The following is an 18,278-nucleotide window of genomic DNA, read 5'->3' as shown; positions in this document are numbered from 1 at the left end:
AATTAAAGGATTTTTGTTCAGTTTTTCAGCACAGCCCAGCAATTTCATGTCTTTCTGTATTACATAATATAGCTGTATTACACAGATGATATGTTGTTTTCCATGCTAGCTATTTAATATTTCTCCAGTCATTGAGCTACATATTGGATAGATTACCATAGTTCTGATAAATATTGTGTGGTCTCTGCTAAATGTTGGTGCTTATATTATCATAAATTTAATGGGCGGTGACTTTAGTAATTTGATTAATGCTGCCAGGCTTTCCTGTTAATTAATTCTTTAAACAGTGTACAGTGATATGCCAATATCATTGGACATCAATACTGTGTGGATGGGGTAGAGATGTTTTCTCTTTATTTACTCTGGGAAGGGCTGGAAGAGAAAATATTTTAGCACCTGGTGTTGAGTAGCTTGGTCTGTTGTTCTTTGTGATGCCTTGACCATCCATCTAACCTCTTGTCCTTTATCATTTTAATGTAATCATTTAGGTTAACTACTGTATTGTGTTTCAGAGTTACAGCCGTGTTAGTCTGTATTCGCAAAAAGAAAAGGAGTACTTGTGGCACCTTAGAGACTAACAAATTTATCTGAGCATAAGTTTTCGTGAGCTACAGCTCACTTCATCAGATGCATACTGTGGAAAATGTAGAAGATCTTTTTATACACACAAAGCATGAAAAAATACCTCCCCCCACCCCACTCTCCTGCTGGTAATAGCTTATCTAAAGTGACCACTCTCCTTACAATGTGTATGATAATCAAGGTGGGCCATTTCCAGCACAAATCCAGGGTTTAACAAGAATGTCTGGGGGGGGGGGGTAGGAAAAAACATGGGGAAATAGGTTACCTTGCATAATGACTAAGCCACTCCCAGTCTCTATTCAAGCCCAAGTTCATTGTATCCAATTTGCAAATGAATTCCAATTCAGCAGTCTCTCGTTGGAGTCTGGATATGACGTTTTTTTGTTGTAATATCGCAACTTTCATGTCTGTAATCGCGTGATCAGAGAGATTGAAGTGTTCTCCGATTGGTTTATGAATGTTATAATTCTTGACATCTGATTTGTGTCCATTTATTCTTTTACGTAGAGACTGTCCAGTTTAACCAATGTACATGGCAGAGGGGCACTGCTGGCACATGATGGCATATATCACATTGGTGGATGTGCAGGTGAACGAGCCTTTGATAGTGTGGCTGATGTTATTAGGCCCTGTGATGGTGTCCCCTGAATAGATATGTGGGCACAGTTGGCAACGGGCTTTGTTGCAAGGATAGGTTCCTGGGTTAGTGGTTCTGTTGTGTGGTATGTGGTTGCTGGTGACTATTTGCTTCAGGTTGGGGGGCTGTCTGTAGGCAAGGACTGGCCTGTCTCCCAAGATTTGTGAGAGTGTTGGGTCATCCTTCAGGATAGGTTGTAGATCTTTAATAATTCATTGGAGGGGTTTTAGTTGGGGGCTGAAGGTGACGGCTAGTGGCGTTCTGTTATTTTCTTTGTTAGGCCTGTCCTGTAGTAGGTGACTTCTGGGAACTCTTCTGGCTCTATCAATCTGTTTCTTCACTTCCGCAGGTGGGTATCGTAGTTGTAAGAATGCTTGATAGAGATCTTGTAGGTGTTTGTCTCTGTCTGAGGGGTTGGAGCAAATGCGGTTGTATCGCAGAGCTTGGCTGTAGACAATGGATCGTGTGGTGCGGTCAGGGTGAAAGCTGGAGGCATGTAGGTAGGAATAGCGGTCAGTAGGTTTCCAGTATAGGGTGGTGTTTATGTGACCATCGTTTATTAGCACTGTAGTGTCCAGGAAGTGGATCTCTTGTGTGGACTCGACCAGGCTGAGATTGATGGTGGGATGGAAATTGTTGAAATCATGGGGGAATTCCTCAAGGGCTTCTTTTCCATGGGTCCAGATGATGAAGATGTCATCAATATAGCGCAAGTAGAGTAGGGGCGTTAGGGGACGAGAGCTGAGGAAGCGTTGTTCTAAGTCGGCCATAAAAATGTTGGCATACTGTGGGGCCATGCGGGTACCCAAAGCAGTGCCGCTGATTTGAAGGTATACATTGTCCCCAAATGTAAAATAGTTATGGGTAAGGACAAAGTCACAAAGTTCAGCCACCAGGTTAGCCGTGACATTATCGGGGATAGTGTTCTTGATGGCTTGTAGTCCATCTTTGTGTGGAATGTTGGTGTAGAGGGCTTCTACATCCATAGTGGCCAGGATGGTGTTATCAGGAAGATCACCGATAGGTTGTAGTTTCCTCAGGAAGTCAGTGGTGTCTCGAAGGTAGCTGGGAGTGCTGGTAGCATAGGGCCTGAGGAGGGAGTCTATATAGCCAGACAATCCTGCTGTAAGGGTGCCAATGCCTGAGATGATAGGGCGCCCAGGATTTCCAGGTTTATGGATCTTGGGTAGTGGATAGAATATCCCAGGTCGGGGTTCCAGGGGTGTGTCTGTGCGGATTTGATCTTGTGCTTTTTCAGGGAGTTTCTTGAGCAAATGCTGTAGTTTCTTTTGGTAACTCTCAGTGGGATCAGAGGGTGATGGCTTGTAGAAAGTGGTGTTGGAGAGCTGCCGAGCAGCCTCTTGTTCATATTCCGACCTATTCATGATGACGCCAGCACCTCCTTTGTCAGCCTTTTTGATTATGATGTCAGAGTTGTTTCTGAGGCTGTGGATGGCATTGGAGAGTGGGTTTGTGGGGGGGGGGGAGAGAGAAAACCTGGATTTGTGCTGGAAATGGCCCAACTTGATTATCATACACATTGTAAGGAGAGTGATCACTTTAGATAAGCTATTACCAGCAGGAGAGTGGGGTGGGGAGGAGGTATTTTTTCATGCTTTGTGTGTATAAAAAGATCTTCTACATTTTCCACAGTATGCATCCGATGAAGTGAGCTGTAGCTCACGAAAGCTTATGCTCAAATAAATTGGTTAGTCTCTAAGGTGCCACAAGTACTCCTTTTCTTTTTACTGTATTGTGTGTTGTTACAGTTCATCTCCTTTTCATCACCAAGTGGAAAATGGCTTTCAGCACCTGCTTTTTGTTGTTAGTTGTAAACAGTGAACTCCTGAAAATAACTTGTAAATTCTTATATATCAGTATTTGACCTTTTTTGACGAACACTTGCCTTGACAAATTAAGAGGGACATTGTTCATTTCATTAGATTTGTTTTTCTTTTAAAAAGAAGATAACTTGTGTTTATGTTCCTTATTTTTCCTGTGTGTTTTTGTTTGATTGTTTTAATTCCCATTACTTAGGGAAATGAAGAAAAAGTTGAATTTATCCAAATGAATTTTGTGTAATATTGTTGTCCCCTTGGGGGATTTTACTTGTCCCCTTGGGGAATCTCAGTTTTTATTTAGGAGATTAATATTTTATTTAACAATGCATGGTAATTGAAAATTTTAAACTGAAAAACATACAAGAAAAGAAAAGAAATTTAGATCAGCAGATAAAATCCCTGCATTTTTGTTGTATAAACAGTGACTCAGATAATCATTCTCAGTGATGAAGTATATAAAGAATACTACATTTACATAATTAACTATTCTGTAAATAAGGAATAAATATATTCAAAATACTTAATTGCTGTTTTGCTATTCTTTTCCCACTTTGCAATTTTAATCCACTACTTTTTCATGTACGTCACACATTTTCTTATGCTATCATCAATACACAAATGATATAACTCTGATCTAAAATGCTTTTTGTCTCAATAATTAAGTATCTTATCATTACAAATATTTGCAGTCATATGTTTAATCAGATAATCTATTAAATACTGTTTTGATTAGTCAAATAATGAGGGCTTTACCTATTTTTCAGACACACCAGAAATGTAATCAAAGAACTATAAATCCTTGTAATTAAGTTTACCAAAGCAACAATCAGGGCCAGAGCTGGAAATCAGTATTTTAAGGCAATCGCCTGTACCTGGACAGAATAAAACAGAAAATGATCATGGTATTTTGTGTGTGTGTGTACTGCAAAAATAGAAAATTATTAGAAAATGTATTCAGGCAACATTCTGTCCATCTGTCTCTCCCTTACTCTTATTCCTCTCTCTCCCCCACCCTCTCCCCCCAGTTTTCTTCCTTCTCTACCCCCATCCAAATATAGGTAAATCTACCCTTAAAAAGCTGCATAAAGCTCTGGAAATTAAACTGTAGAAAGCAAGTATACACAGTCCTTGAATGGAGGTTAGTAGACTGGATCATCTAAGAGGTCTTTTCGATTTCTAAATTATTACTCTATTACCTGCTAAACCCTTTATTTTATTTTTTCTAGAAATGTGGTCTATATTTATTTCATATAGTTAACATCCTACTCTATCTTTGAAGCATTTTGTCTTCCAGGTAATTTCAAAAACACAACTTTTATTTAAAAATTATGATTGAAACCATCCAGTCCCTTTTATGACATGGTCTAAAGCATAAGGAGTAAATTTGTTTTACACCCTGCATCTTCACAAATTTACTTATGAAAAATAATCAGAGCCCCACCTATCTCACCAGGTATCTTTTTTTGTTTATCCCAACATAAACTTCAAAATGAGTAGTAAATATTTTTATTTAAATAAGTAACATACAGTATTACTAAAGGGAACTGATGGCATTATTTTTGAAAGTATAATTTGCAGTTGTAACAAATTCTGCATATTAGAATATTGTAAAAAACTTCTTATCCTCTTCATGGAAATAAACACAGAAATTAAAATAATCCCGTTAGGCAATTGCGGTAAGAAATCATTTTTGTATCTAAGATACTTAAATGCTTTTCTGAATGGAAGCGTAAATAAAACTGAGACACTGAAATAAGCAACCATAATAATAAGGCAAAGTGTGACCTCTTACAAAGTTCAGGATTTTTATTAGAATATTTAATTTTCTGTCAAATTATACATCAGATCATTTAGCTAACAGCTTCTTGGGGAGAAAGGAGAGTAGTCAGATTTGATTTGCTAAACCTTGTTCTCTGAACGTTCCTAGTGGTGGTAATGATGAGGACTAAGGGAAATGGTAAATTTCATAGTGTGATCTGATTATGCATATATCTGCCTCTAAAACACCACAAACTTGGAAATAGATTGGACAGTCGCTCTTGATCTTTTCATATTATTCCCTCTCCAGTTATCATGAGTTCCCAAAATTGTTGTCAGATGCTTTCTTTTCATCACATCACTTTTTTAGGCATCTGACAAATTGGGCAGAAAATACATAATCTGCCAAAAAATCTGTTTAGCCAGATTCATCAAGGCACTGAGGAGAATTTGGGTTATTTCCCTAGAGGTAGCATAATGCAACTTTCTTTTTAATCTCTCACACAAAGAAATCTTTTTAATCAAAGAAAGATAGAAGGGGAAATAGAACAACTAAACTGAACCCAGATTATTCAAATAACTTCCAGGCTAGATTTACAAACAAACAAACCCTAATCACGTACATTTAATCACATCAAAATTCTAGATTAAAAATAATTTTTAAAAAAGTTGGCCAAAAGTAAAATCATAATGAGACTGATAACCTATATACAGTATGGCCAGCCTTGTTGTCTGGGCAAACAGTAAATAGAAACGTTAATTTAAAAATATTTAGCATTCCTTATGAAATGTTGGTATTTGATACTTCACAAGGGCTCACCTGTCATTTCCATATGCACAGTGAAAGGATGGTAGACAGATGAAAGAAATAAAAGACTGATGTTTTGTTCACTAAGGTACAGCAGTATGCTCTCTTGTATTCTGAGATAACAGCTATGGCCGCAAGTTCAGAAGGGCCACTAAGGTTTTTTTCCTCTTTCTTCTTAATTGCTCTCTCCTTCTACATTGCAATGCACTGAAGGGTTGGAAACGATGCACTGTGCAGATATGACCGTATGCTTGCGTTCATTATAATTCAGGTATTAAGTAGAGCTCTATTGATTAGACATCACTTCTGCTAGCCACAAGAAAGTAATTGAACAAGAGATTTCTGCTCCATGCTTCAGAGTTAGTCCTGAGAATTACAAATTGGTGTTTGTCGATTGGAAAACTCAAATCTACGGTCTAAGCAAAGGGAAAATATTCTTTCAATATGTTTGTTCCATCATAAGTTAGTTCACGATGATTCCATCTTCTAGCACAATTTGTTGTCTGGTGCACATTATCTTTTCTTTTAATGCTTTTCTTCAAGTAGTCAGTTATGTTAATTTAAAAAGTATCTTTATGAAAGATGTATTCCTCTTAGCAGGCATTCACCCAGGTGGGGTCATTTTTTCAAGTGCTTCTTTAGATTGGTCTGCAGGATTCACTCAGCTCTCACTGATATCTCTTCATGCCTCTCATAACAGCCTTAGTCATTGCAGCATCTTCTTTTCCTTGGAGATTGCAGGCAAGCTGCTCTTTCAGACTTGTTGCCAAAATAAGAAGACAGTCAGCACCCCACCACCAGAGACCGAATGCAACACCTGTGCTGCATCCCTTGCTTCAGCTCTTAAAATTATAAGCTAACTGTAGCTTTTCTACTTATTTCCTTGAGATTTCTTTGCATTTCACACTAATCTAACCTTGAATTCTTTTGCTTGATTTAGCGATCCTTATAACTCTTCTGTTTCTGAATAACCACATGCACACTAATTCTAATGATAATAGGTGGTTTTGGAGTGCGGAGGACCAGATTGTTGAGTTGGTCAGATGCTTTTTCTTCAAGGACTGTCCCTGTAGGTGCTCCACTTTAGGTGTTTTAGCGCCCTGCGCTTGTAATCAGAGATTTGTAGTAGCAGTGACCCTGCGGGCCACACACGGGTGGCAGCCATCTCGCATCACTTGGAGCAGTTACCTAGTGTGCACAGCCAACCATCCCCCAGTTACTTCTCTAGCACCTTTGGCTTGAGTCGGAGCAACAGCAGTGCCTCTTTTAACCTTGGATAGCTCAGTAGTTTTCTGTTTTTCCCAGCCTTATTAGCCTTTTCATTTAGTTATTTACCCTTTAATTTATAGTTTACTTAAAACCTTAAAAAAAAAAAAATTCTGTTAGCTGTTCTCTCTCTCTCGCCTGAATTCCCCCTCTCCCACCCCGCCCCCTGTCTCCCAGGTGGGTCTCCAGCTTCAAGACAACAAGAAGAGGGAAACGAATACGGCCTTATCTTCCTTCTTTCTCAAAACAAGAGGCAGGGATATACACCCCTTGCCACTCCTCCCCTAAGCCAGAGTCCTCTCAGCATCAAACATCTGCTGATATGCGAGGCAGGCAGGCTCAACCATGGGTACCACCTCCTATGACTTTTCAACCGAACTGGCATACTGGGATCCGGATAGGGCCCAGAGCCTCAGACCCCCACAATCTACCAAGTTCTAGAACAAAGCAATCCGCTTTACCACCTGCCCCAGCTCCCTCAGAGACGCAGGAGGAGGAGATAGAGGAACCCGAGGACACACCTGCCACTGACCCGCATTTCATCTTTATTGCCAGACCAAACAATAATGCCAACCCCTTCCCCCCCCCCCCCCACACACACTTAGGGGACAATTTCAAATCCTTCCAGGATCTATTCAAAAGGGTAGCTGAATCCTTGGACATTTCCTTAGCAGAGGTACCAGAGACCCTCCACAAGCTTACAGACATCCTCCAGGCATCTCCATCAGCAAAAATTGCACTGCCTATTAATGCTGCCATAATGGACCCTGCAAAAATAATCTGGCAGATACCTGCCACAGCCCCACCTTCGTGTAAGAGATCTGACAAGAATTATTATGTGCTAGCAAAAGGGGCTGGAACCGCCCCTTACGATAAGGACTGGCAAAGGCTAAACCTTTTTGGATGGAAAGTGTATTCCTCAGCTACACTCCAATTTCGCATAACTAATTATTCAGCCTTACTAGCCAAATACACGCACAATCTGTTCACTAAAATGTCAACTTTTATCAGGTGACAAAAAGGAACAGTATAAGGCTAACATCTCCGAAGGGTCTCGCATCGCCAGGATGGCCCTACAGGCCTCTCTCAACTCTGCAGACATGACAGCCTTCTCCACCGCTACGTCCGTGGTCATACATTGGGTATCCTGCCTCCACCTCTCTGGGTTCCCTAGAGTGGTCCAGGCCACAGCAAGGACTTTACCTTTCGAGGGTCAGAAATTTTCTGAGGAAAACAGAGATGTGTCTTTAGATACCCTGGAGGATTCCAGGGCCACCTTAAAACCCTGGGTATCTATGTTCCTGCGAACAAAAAGAAACAGGGCTGATTTTACAACCATCAATTTCGAACTGCCACATACACCCAGCCTCAAAGACGGTATGACCAATGCTGTAAACAAAGACAGGCAAGATGCGAAGACCAGCCTTCCACATCTCAACCATCTACTTCCAGACAATCATTTTGAAGCTTTGGTCAAGGGCATGAGACCTCCACATTCTTTGATCCCGGAACTAAACCTGATCTCTAGCCCATTTGGAGACCATCTGTCACCATACTACCCAGTCTGGAACACCATCACTACAGACAAATGGGTTCTGGAAATTATCCAGAAGTGTTACTCAACCCCTTCATTTCTATTTCACTTACTCACCCCCCCTTCTCCGTCCCTCTTCAGGGACCCCTCTCACGAGCCCCTTTTACAACAGGAAATAAACCACCTCTTACAATTAGGTGCCATGGAACCAGTACCAGCTCAACACAGGGAGAAGGATTTATTCCCATTATTTTCTCACTCAGAAAAAGACCAGCAGATGGAGACCCATCCTGGATTTACGAAAACTCAACAAATTTGTGAGAAAGCAACATTTCAAAATGGTGACTCTATCCACAATAATTCTGGCATTAGAGAAAGGAGACTGGCTCTCGGTCCTCGATCACCAAGACGCTTACTTTCATGTTACCATTCATCCAGTGCACAGACGATTTCTGCAATTCACCCTGGGGCACCAACATTTCCAATACAGAGTACTCCCCTTCAGCCTGTCAACTGCCCCAAAGGTCTTTTCCAAGGTTCTTGCCATCGTTGCAGCTCGCCTCCGCAGACAGGGGGTGATGATTTTTCTATACCTAGATGACTGTCTTTTAAGGGCACCAACACAATGGGCAGCACTAAACACCACACAAACCATGATAACCCTCTTTACAGATTTCAGGCTACAGATAAATGCGCAGAAGTCCACAAGGTTCCTGTCCAACAACTGGAATTTTATAGTCGCCTATCTCAGTTGCCTCACCGCAACAGCAAGGTTACCCCAACACCGCTTTCTCACCCTAATCAATTTGATTACAACGATCACGCACAGTCCACAAACATCCACCAGAACATGCTTACAACTTCTGGCGCGCATGGCTGCGCTGACGTTCATCATAAAGTATGCCAGGCTAGACATGAGATGCTTACAGGCCTGGCTTTGCACTGTCTACATAGCACACAAACATTCTCTCAACAGATGTCTCACTATGCCCCGCAGGGTAAAGGACTCGCTCACATGGTGGACACAATCACAAAACGTCTGCTCAGGTGTCCCCTTTCAACAGAAAGCTCTTACTACAATGATCACTATGGACACCTCCCTTGTGGGATGGGGAGCTCATTTATGCGAAAACACAATCCAGGGTCGCTGGTCTCCATCGGAATCCAACCTGCACATAAACATACTGGAATTAAGGGCTGTCAGAAATGCATGCGAACACTTCCTTCCTTTAATCCAAAACATGACCATCAAGATTCTTACAGACAATATAGCATTCATGTTTTATATAAACCGCTAATGGGGAGCACGATCATACCTTCTGTGCACAGAGGCAATACACCTCTGGAACTGATGCATCACCAACAACATAGACATTTTGGCATCTTACTTGCCAGGATGTCAGAACACAACAGTGGACCAGCTGAGCAGAGACTTCTCACAAATTCATGAGTGGAAGGTGGATCATGCAACTCTCACAGTCATATTCAACCTATTGGGGTTCTCCATTATAGATCTATTTGCAACAGCTCAGAACGCAAAGTGCCCACAATACTGCTCCGGAGCTGTACTGGGATGCCGCTCCTTGGGCAACGCTTTCCTCATAAAATAGGAAGCGCCACTAATGTATGCATTCCCTCTGATTCCACTTTTGAGTCGGGTCATCACAAGATCAGGCAGGACAAATCCAGGGTTATTCTCATCACACCCACATGGCCCAGACAAACTTGGTTCCCAGACCTGAGACAGATGGCAGTGAAACCACTTCAAATCCTTTCAATGATACCTCACTTTCTGACTCAGGACGCATCCATCACCCCAACCTAGCCCTTCTCCAACTCAAGGACGGGTTACTCCATGGCTAATGGGTGTCAACAAAGACTCTTCTGAAGAGGTGAAAGACATACTATTGAACAGTCGCAGACTAAGCACACACAAAACACACACAGAAGTGGACACAATTCTGCATTTGGTGCCATGATAAACATATTTCTTCACAGTTGGACCATTACCCAGGATCCTAGACTATATACTGGGCCTTAAAAAATCGGGGTTGTCCAACTGCTCCATCAGAGTACACCATCACCTCATTCCACAACAAGGTGGACAGAGTCACTATCTTTGGTCACCCAACCACTAAACACTTTCTAAAAGGCATAGAAAACACATATCCCACACTAAAAGACCCAACTCCTATGTGAGATCTTAATCTTTTTCTCTGCAGTCTCATGGGGAAACAGTTTGAACCCCTAGCAACCTGTTCTCTGTTACTTATTCATGGAGGTGGCCTTCCTCATTGCTATCACTTTGGCAAGAAGGGTGGGAGAATTAGGTGCCCTAATGGCACATCCACCTTATGCCACATTTTTCAAAGATAAAGTGATCTTATGGCCACATGCCAAATTCATACCCCAGGTAGCCTCTCTTTTTTTCATCTAAATCAACCCATATACTTACTCGTATTTTTCCCGAAACAGCATGTCGACCGCAGGAAGGCCTCATTTCACATGCTAGACATTTGCATAGCACTAGTTTTCTACCTAGAAAGGGCAAAAAGTTCAGAAAGTAATCTTGACTATTTCTCTCTATCACAGAACGCTCCAAGGGTCAAACCATTTTGAAACAGAGACTATCTAAATGGATATCGGGCTGTATCCACTTGTGTTACCAAAACAGCCATGTACCAGCTCCGCTAGGAGTTTGCACACACTCCACCAGAGCGTTATCAACATTGGTGGCCTTTCTCAATAATGTACACACCACGGACATTTGCAAAGCAGCTACCTGGGCATCTGTCCATATCTTTACTAAACACTACATGCTATAATAGCAATCAGCTACAGACACTCAGTTTGGACTCATGATGCTATCTACCATCACTGAACCAACTCCGAAGCCTCCCCTCCACTAAGGTGCCCTGCTCAATAGTCACCTAAAGTGGAGCACCCACAGGGACACTCCTCAAAGAAGAAGAGGTTACTCATCTTGTGCAGTAACTGAGGTTCTTTGAGATGGTTGTCCCTGTGGGTGCTCCACTACCCCCGTCCTCCCCTCTACTTTGGAATTTAACGCTTATCCTCTGGGGTAGAGAAGAAACTGGGGGGACGGTTGGCTGCGAACGCGAGGTAACAGCTCTGAGCAGCGCGAGATGCTCCTACAAATCTCCGATTACAAGCAGAGGGCGCCAAAGCACTTAAAGTGGAGCACCCATGGGACAACCATATCAAAGAACCTCAGTTACTGCACAAGGTGGGTAACCTTCTCATTTTTCTTGAAGGCAGACGTTAAGAGGACTGTATTAATTATGCCATACTTGTGCTACTTTTAAAGTTATTTGTAAATTAAAAACACTCAAAGGCTTTAAACATCAGAATTAGCTGGAAATCAGTACCAAAAGTAGCTCTTAAGAATATTATTAGTATTTCCAGGACTCGAAGCTGGTCATCCATACAGATAACCAAAACCTCTTAGGTTGAACAGAATACTAACATTGAACAAACTAATGCTTTGCATGAAGCATAATAAACCGTGACAGTATTCTGACCTACAGTCCTCTGGTGAGGTCATACGTTAGAATGTTGGTTATTCTGTTCATTTGGCACCTGAAATAAAGTTGACATTGCTGGGCGCTATTGGGTGGTCAGCCCTTGAAAATTAATTCACTTTTTTAGGCTCCTAAATAAAGACTTGGGGTATGTATGCAGTGCAGTTAGACACCCATGGCTGGCCCGTGCCTGCTGGCCCGTACCGGCTTGCAAGGTGCAGGGTGGTTTAATTGTGGTGAAGACATTCCAGCTCAGGCTGGAGCCCGAGCTGTAGGAACCTCCAACCTCACAGGATCCTAGTGCACTCCAGCCAAAGCCCAGATGTCTACGCTGCAATTAAATAGCTCCTCAGCCTGAGCCCTGTGAGCCCAAGTCAGCTGGCATGGAGCAGCCACAGGTTTTTAATTGCAGTGTAGACGAACCATTAGGGGCCTAAGTTTGAAAATATAATTGAATTCATTTTCATTGTTTTCTTTGAAAAGCTGATTTGTTGTTTGAGAGATGGAGGTTGGGGAAAGCAGATAAAAAGAGCAGTAGAAATAGTGCTTCTGCTCTGAATCAGGGAAGTAATGGTAAGTGCCTGATAAATGTGTCAAAAATCCTCTTACTAAGTGTTTTGTCAAACCTGTGGTTCCTTTCTTCATTTGATATCATGGAGCCTGATAACTATATCCATGGTTAATAAAGAAATAAAATCACTAGTTCAATAAGATTTTAGAATTCTTTTTCTAACATCGAAGTTCATCCTGGTGAAAACTTTAAAACAGATGCCTTCTGTCCCGCTTCCATTCTTCTCCCTCTAAAAAGAAAACAAAACAAAAACCAGTCAGGTTTAAATCAGTCAGACACTCCTCATCTTTCACTGGTTCATTACTTTTCCAACTATATATTTTGCTTATTGAAGAGCTATGGCCTGTGGCCATATCACCACAAGCTGTGATCTCAGATACAAAGAGCTAAGCACAGTGAGCCAGAATCAGCAATAGGATAGGAGACTACTAGGGAAAGCTTTGATATAGCAGGAAGTTATATTGGTGATTCAGTGGATGGCACTCTTTCCTCTGAGCTATACAGAATGAATGGATGTGATATTAAAGGCCTTTATGCTGCTGAAGGTGCATTATTTAAGATGAGACTTAGACATAGTAAGTCCTGCCCATATGTGGTAATTACAGTTCCCCCGACCCTTTTTGGTGGAGTAAGGCACTCTAGACACCTGGTCATATTGTAACTTGGGGAAATTACATTCTGCCTTCCTATGTTTCCATCCTGCATTTTCCTTTGAAATATTATTCTCTTCTTTCTGCTCTAAACTAGTATGCATTGTTGCAGTCTATTGTTAAACAGTTGCCACATTTCACCCCAAGAGATGGGTAAAATGATTACTTTGAAGCATTTGTACCATCAGTAAGCTTTGTAAAGTGCTTTAGTTTCTAGCTAGGTGAAAGATGCTATGTAAATGTGAGATCGTTCATATTGGTGTCTAAATAAGGTCTTCCTTCTTCCTTGGCTGATTCTGTACTGAAGTCATAGTAGTGAAATTTGTGCTAACCCACTGATTTCCACAGCAAAAGATTGTGTCCAAAACATTTTTTTCCTTGATTGAAGCGTGAAGCAGAATAGAAAACTGGGATGTGAACAAGAACCAGTTTATTCCATCACACATCAGAATTAATTTCAAAGAGATTACAGAAAATTATGGGCAAAAAGACATTGTTTTGGTTCATTCCAGTGTTCAGGTCGGTCTTTAAAGGTTTTTTACTGTGGCAGCTTTACCTTTCCTTCCAGCAGGACTGAATTTGTACTTTGGAAAATAGCATTCCTTCCTGAAATATGGTATTTCTTTCTGATGTTCCAGGATATTATTAACAGGATTTGCATCCTTTCACCCTTGAATCATTGGTTCGAATTGGACCTGTCTCAGCTGTGAGGAGGAAGAAGGATATTTATGTTTCAGCTGCCTAAGAAGCAAACTGAAAAAATGCCCATTGTGTCCTTCCTCCCCAAGCCTGGCTGCTAAGTTTCTTAGGTTGCTGTGAAGTTTCACTTTCATGTGAAAGTAATTTTCAAATTGGCCCAGCTGCTTGGAAGCCATGCTGGGGGAGGGAAGCAGCAGAGGGGACTTGGTTTCTTAAGTTCAGCCGCCAGTGCTTCTCAAGCAGCTGAACTTCAAAGGAGAACTCTCCTTTCCTCCCATTCCTTTCAGCCTAGCTCACAGCTCTTCAGAAGTGGCTGAGCTGCTTTAAATTCTGAAAAGGTATCCCACAAACAAGGCATTCTGTGCTTCCAATTCAGTTGATGTAAACTGAAAACATTAGCAGGTGGACTTCAGAATTTTTCATTCTGGGGAGAGAGATGGCCACCTGCTTTCACTGCCTTTGCAGCTAAAATCTTTAGTATTTTTAAATGAGTGGAAGGTCTATAAACTTTTGCCCTCTTCCTATTTAACCCTTTCACTTATGTAAAGGCTGTAGTGGGTTATGAGAGAGAAAGTTTAGATGATCATTCCATAGGTATTGATGCTGTAATGTCAGTGAAAAGGCCCTGCCAAGCTGTAGACTCAGTCAAAAAGTACAACCACTCAATCAGAATTTTGCTTTCAGCAGTCAGTGTCCAAAGTTATAAATGTTATGATTTTCAGATGAGTACAAAAAATGTTAATGGGTCGACAATGTAAAAAAACATGCTACAAAACTAGATTATACTAAGACTAACACGGCTGCTACTCTGAAACCTGACATTTGGAATGTTATTTTTGGAAACAAAAGTGCTAGTATGACGCCTCAAAGCTTTAATAAATAGGAATTATGTGAGGAGAAAGGGAGGGAGAGGTTTGAGCTAACAGCCTATCCCACAGCAGCACCATCCATTCTGAAATTGTCTAATTAGTCACTAGTTTTAAAAGTGGCTTTATTTTTGGTACTATCAAGAGGTTGATTTCCAGAACTGAAACATCTTTGCAACTATAGAGGGAGCTTTAGTTTAAAATGGAAACATTGATGTGAACTTACTGAAGCATCATGTGGTAGCAATGTGTATTTGGTGCCTCTCATTTGAAAGCTCTTAAACTGCTTGTCAAACTAAAATTCAGGCATCTGTAGAGTTCACAATAATAGAAGATGGAATTTTGGCTAAAGACAGAGATGTACAAAACCACTATTCAAGAAAATGGGATCTTCACTTCTACCAGGTAGAAGGGACAGGCCCTTTGTTTCATCCAAAAAGTAGTATATAATATGACAGACACATTATGTACCTGCCTAAATTAATCATTAACAGAGAGACATATCAAACTGCCTTGGAAAAAAAAATTTTTTTTTGAGTTATTACATTTTGGATCAAATGGTCTAAATTATTCTGGGACATAATGATCCATGTTTATCCCTTCAAAAGTACTATAACGTTGCTTGAGTTTAAAACTGAAGTACCACTGACTTGTAAAATAATGGTTTTCATTTATGACACACACCTTGGGAATATGAACACATAAAAGTACAACCATTGGAAGCATTTAAAGATGTATTTGGAAATGCTGTGAGCTAAAACAAATTACTTATCAATTAAAGCACTTTGTCAAATGAAGCAAACCATATTGGTTTTGGAAGTTAATTATGAATTTTATTATAAGTTATAGAAGGGGTTTATCTTAACGTTAGAAACAGTTAAGATGTTCTTTAATTTTATTCTCTTTAATTTTAGCAAAATCACCTTTATCTACAGCAGTTACTTAGAGATCACTGAAACTGTGTTAATGTACTCTTAGTGGCACTATTCACATTGCAATATTTGTGAAAGTGAATATTTTAAAACTACTTAATCTGCTTTTTGAAGTACTTCTGCTGATGGTGACATTTTAAATAGTGGTGGAAATTTATTTTGTCCCTGTGATAATCTTCTGTGTGACAACATTCGTTATACAGGTGACTGTATAAAGCATGACAAAAATGTGCTTTTCAGAAAAGTATTGTTCTTTGTGCGTATTATTTTAAAATGTTCTCTGGATAAATAAGGTTTTGATTAATTTAGCTATAGTAAGGTTCTAATCTGGTTGTTAGCATTCCATAGTGTGTCCCATTCTAAAAATCTACACAGAAAATAGTTTTTCTGCATGATCATTTATCAGGCTGAATACAACTGCTCTACATGAAATTTTACGATGGTTTGATATTTGTATGGGGTATAGCTCTATATAATCCTACTAGATTTTCTCCAAAAGAATCTACATTAAGGGTCAGTTAATTCTTTATTTACATACTTTAATGATAACATTTTTGCAAGTTAGGTATATGAGGAAATATTTTCTAATAATGTTTTCTTTCCCATAACAGGATACAACTAGTATAGAAAAAATGTCAAACTGTTGTGAAGAAATGTAAGTACAACATAAAGACCTAATAGAGCTTAAAAACTGTATGTGTATGAAAGAAAACTGAAGGCACTGGTGGTAGTTTTTTCATGCTATCATGTTTTTGCTTCTTTTCTGTAGCAGTGGTTCACTATTTTTATACTTGTTTTTATATAAAATAGCTATAGATTATTCTTCTTCCCTGCCTACCTAAAGCAAGCAAAACTATATGTTGTCTCGAAAGCACAGATCAAAAGGCACTTGCTACTGTGTTGCTGACATGTATTTAATTGCTCCTGAGAATTTCCTCCCCTTCAGAAGTTGCCTGTAGTTGATTGACGACACAGATTCAGTTTCTCCTATCCAAAGTTAAATCTCAGCCGCATGTCATAATGAAAGAAAAGCTGTATTTGTGATGCTGGGACACAATTCATCAGAGTCCAGTAATGGATCCCCAGCCAATCTGTATTGTTCTAGCTGACTGAAGTGCACCATGGGAGTGCTGTCTTTCACTAATAATGCTGTCTTCTGTAGATCGAGGTCCCGAAAGCCATGGCAGCAGACCTTCTCAGAAGTTTTTGGCACTCGCTGGAAGATCCTGTGGTTTATTCCTTTCAGGCAGCGGCAACCACTGCGAATTCCCTACCACTTTGCCAATCATGTCTAAACAGATGGATAGTGGGCACAGATGGGTCCTCCATGCTGGAAGTGTGTTACCGGTTTTATGATAATAGAACTATGACAGTCTTCAAGTCAATTAAAATCCACCCACCAATCTTAGACATCATAATGTGCCCCAGGCTTTATTTTAATAGTGTCTTGGTTCTGTTGTGGGATTAGTACTAGTTCTAAGTTTAAGGCATATTTACTTTCAAATTAGTTTTCCAGAGGGATTTCTTGTGTGTTTGAGGTTAATAACAAAAACATAAATGATTGAGATACGTTACCCAATTTTGTTTCGATACTGGATATTTTTATTTTTATTTTTTTTGAAGGAAACACTGAAGTTTACATAGATTAATAGATTTCAAACAAAGTGTGTCATTCTGCATTTAATTTTTTAGTGTTTTTTATTAGTAGATTTATCTAGATTATGTACAGGTCTTTGTCTGCTAATTGTGTTTAAAATTTTCTAATGCCTTCTTTTATTTATGATGCATGATATTAATCATGCAGTACAGCACTGGAAAAAGGTGGTATTTTAACAGAAGCAGCCTTTTTCCTAAACTTTTTCCAGAAGTTTTTTTAAGATATAAAGGGAGATATTGCATCTTATAGTCTCAGTTTTGTAAAAATGTAGTCTTAATACAATAGGTTATCATTGTCCCTGTGTCAGTAAAAGCTATGAGCTCAAACACTCTTGGGCAAACTATGCAGATATAAAGCATGTTTTTCCGTTTTCTCCACAAGGATTTCCTTGTAACTTGCAATAATTCCACATATAATCGATATGGTACGAATATTAGAGTACATACATTTAAAAAATGCAGGTTTAATCAGTCAATATAAAGTATCATGTATGAATATACAAAGTAGTGTGTGGTCACTAAAGTTATACTTTACATTTTGTTTTGGTTAGTCACTACTAGAACTAGAATTAGGATTACTTTTCAGGTGTTTATGGAAATGGACAATGTGTATGGAAAGTACTTTTTAAGTATTTTATTTATATGTAAATATTGATGTTCTAGATAAGCACTCGTTTCTATGTAAACAGGGTCATTGAACTGCACTAACTTCCTCTTCTGTGTATTGTGTGGACAGGAGACCATTTTGCTCTTTTTCTGGGATAGGAGGGTCGCTTCGTATTAGAAGTGGTTAACAAGAAATGTTAACCTTAAGATTAGAGCTGGTCAAATAGTAAACTGATGCACACATAGAAGTATTGCCTTTGTTTTGCTATGATTTAGAGTGTTGTGTTGTGTTTATTATTCATGTATGGCTCAGCAATTGTCAGGTATTTG

General features: G+C 39.9%; 1 protein-coding gene across 1 annotated transcript in view; it reads left to right on the top strand.

Annotated features, from left to right (window-relative positions):
- Positions 1 to 17,313, top strand: part of ZDHHC21 (zDHHC palmitoyltransferase 21) — a 54,078-nt gene extending 36,765 nt beyond the window's left edge. The window contains exons 7-8 of the mRNA XM_074954106.1: positions 16,298 to 16,341; positions 16,849 to 17,313. Coding sequence (XP_074810207.1) covers positions 16,298 to 16,341; positions 16,849 to 16,981 — 177 coding nt within the window. The 3' untranslated portion in view covers positions 16,982 to 17,313. The remainder of the gene's footprint in view (positions 1 to 16,297; positions 16,342 to 16,848) is intronic.
- Positions 17,314 to 18,278: the final 965 nt, after the last annotated feature.

This window comes from Natator depressus, chromosome 5 (assembly GCF_965152275.1).
Source record: "Natator depressus isolate rNatDep1 chromosome 5, rNatDep2.hap1, whole genome shotgun sequence".
Classification (NCBI taxonomy): Eukaryota; Metazoa; Chordata; order Testudines; family Cheloniidae; genus Natator; species Natator depressus.
Note: the sequence above shows the minus strand (reverse complement) of the source record. Positions and strands in the feature narration are given on the sequence as shown.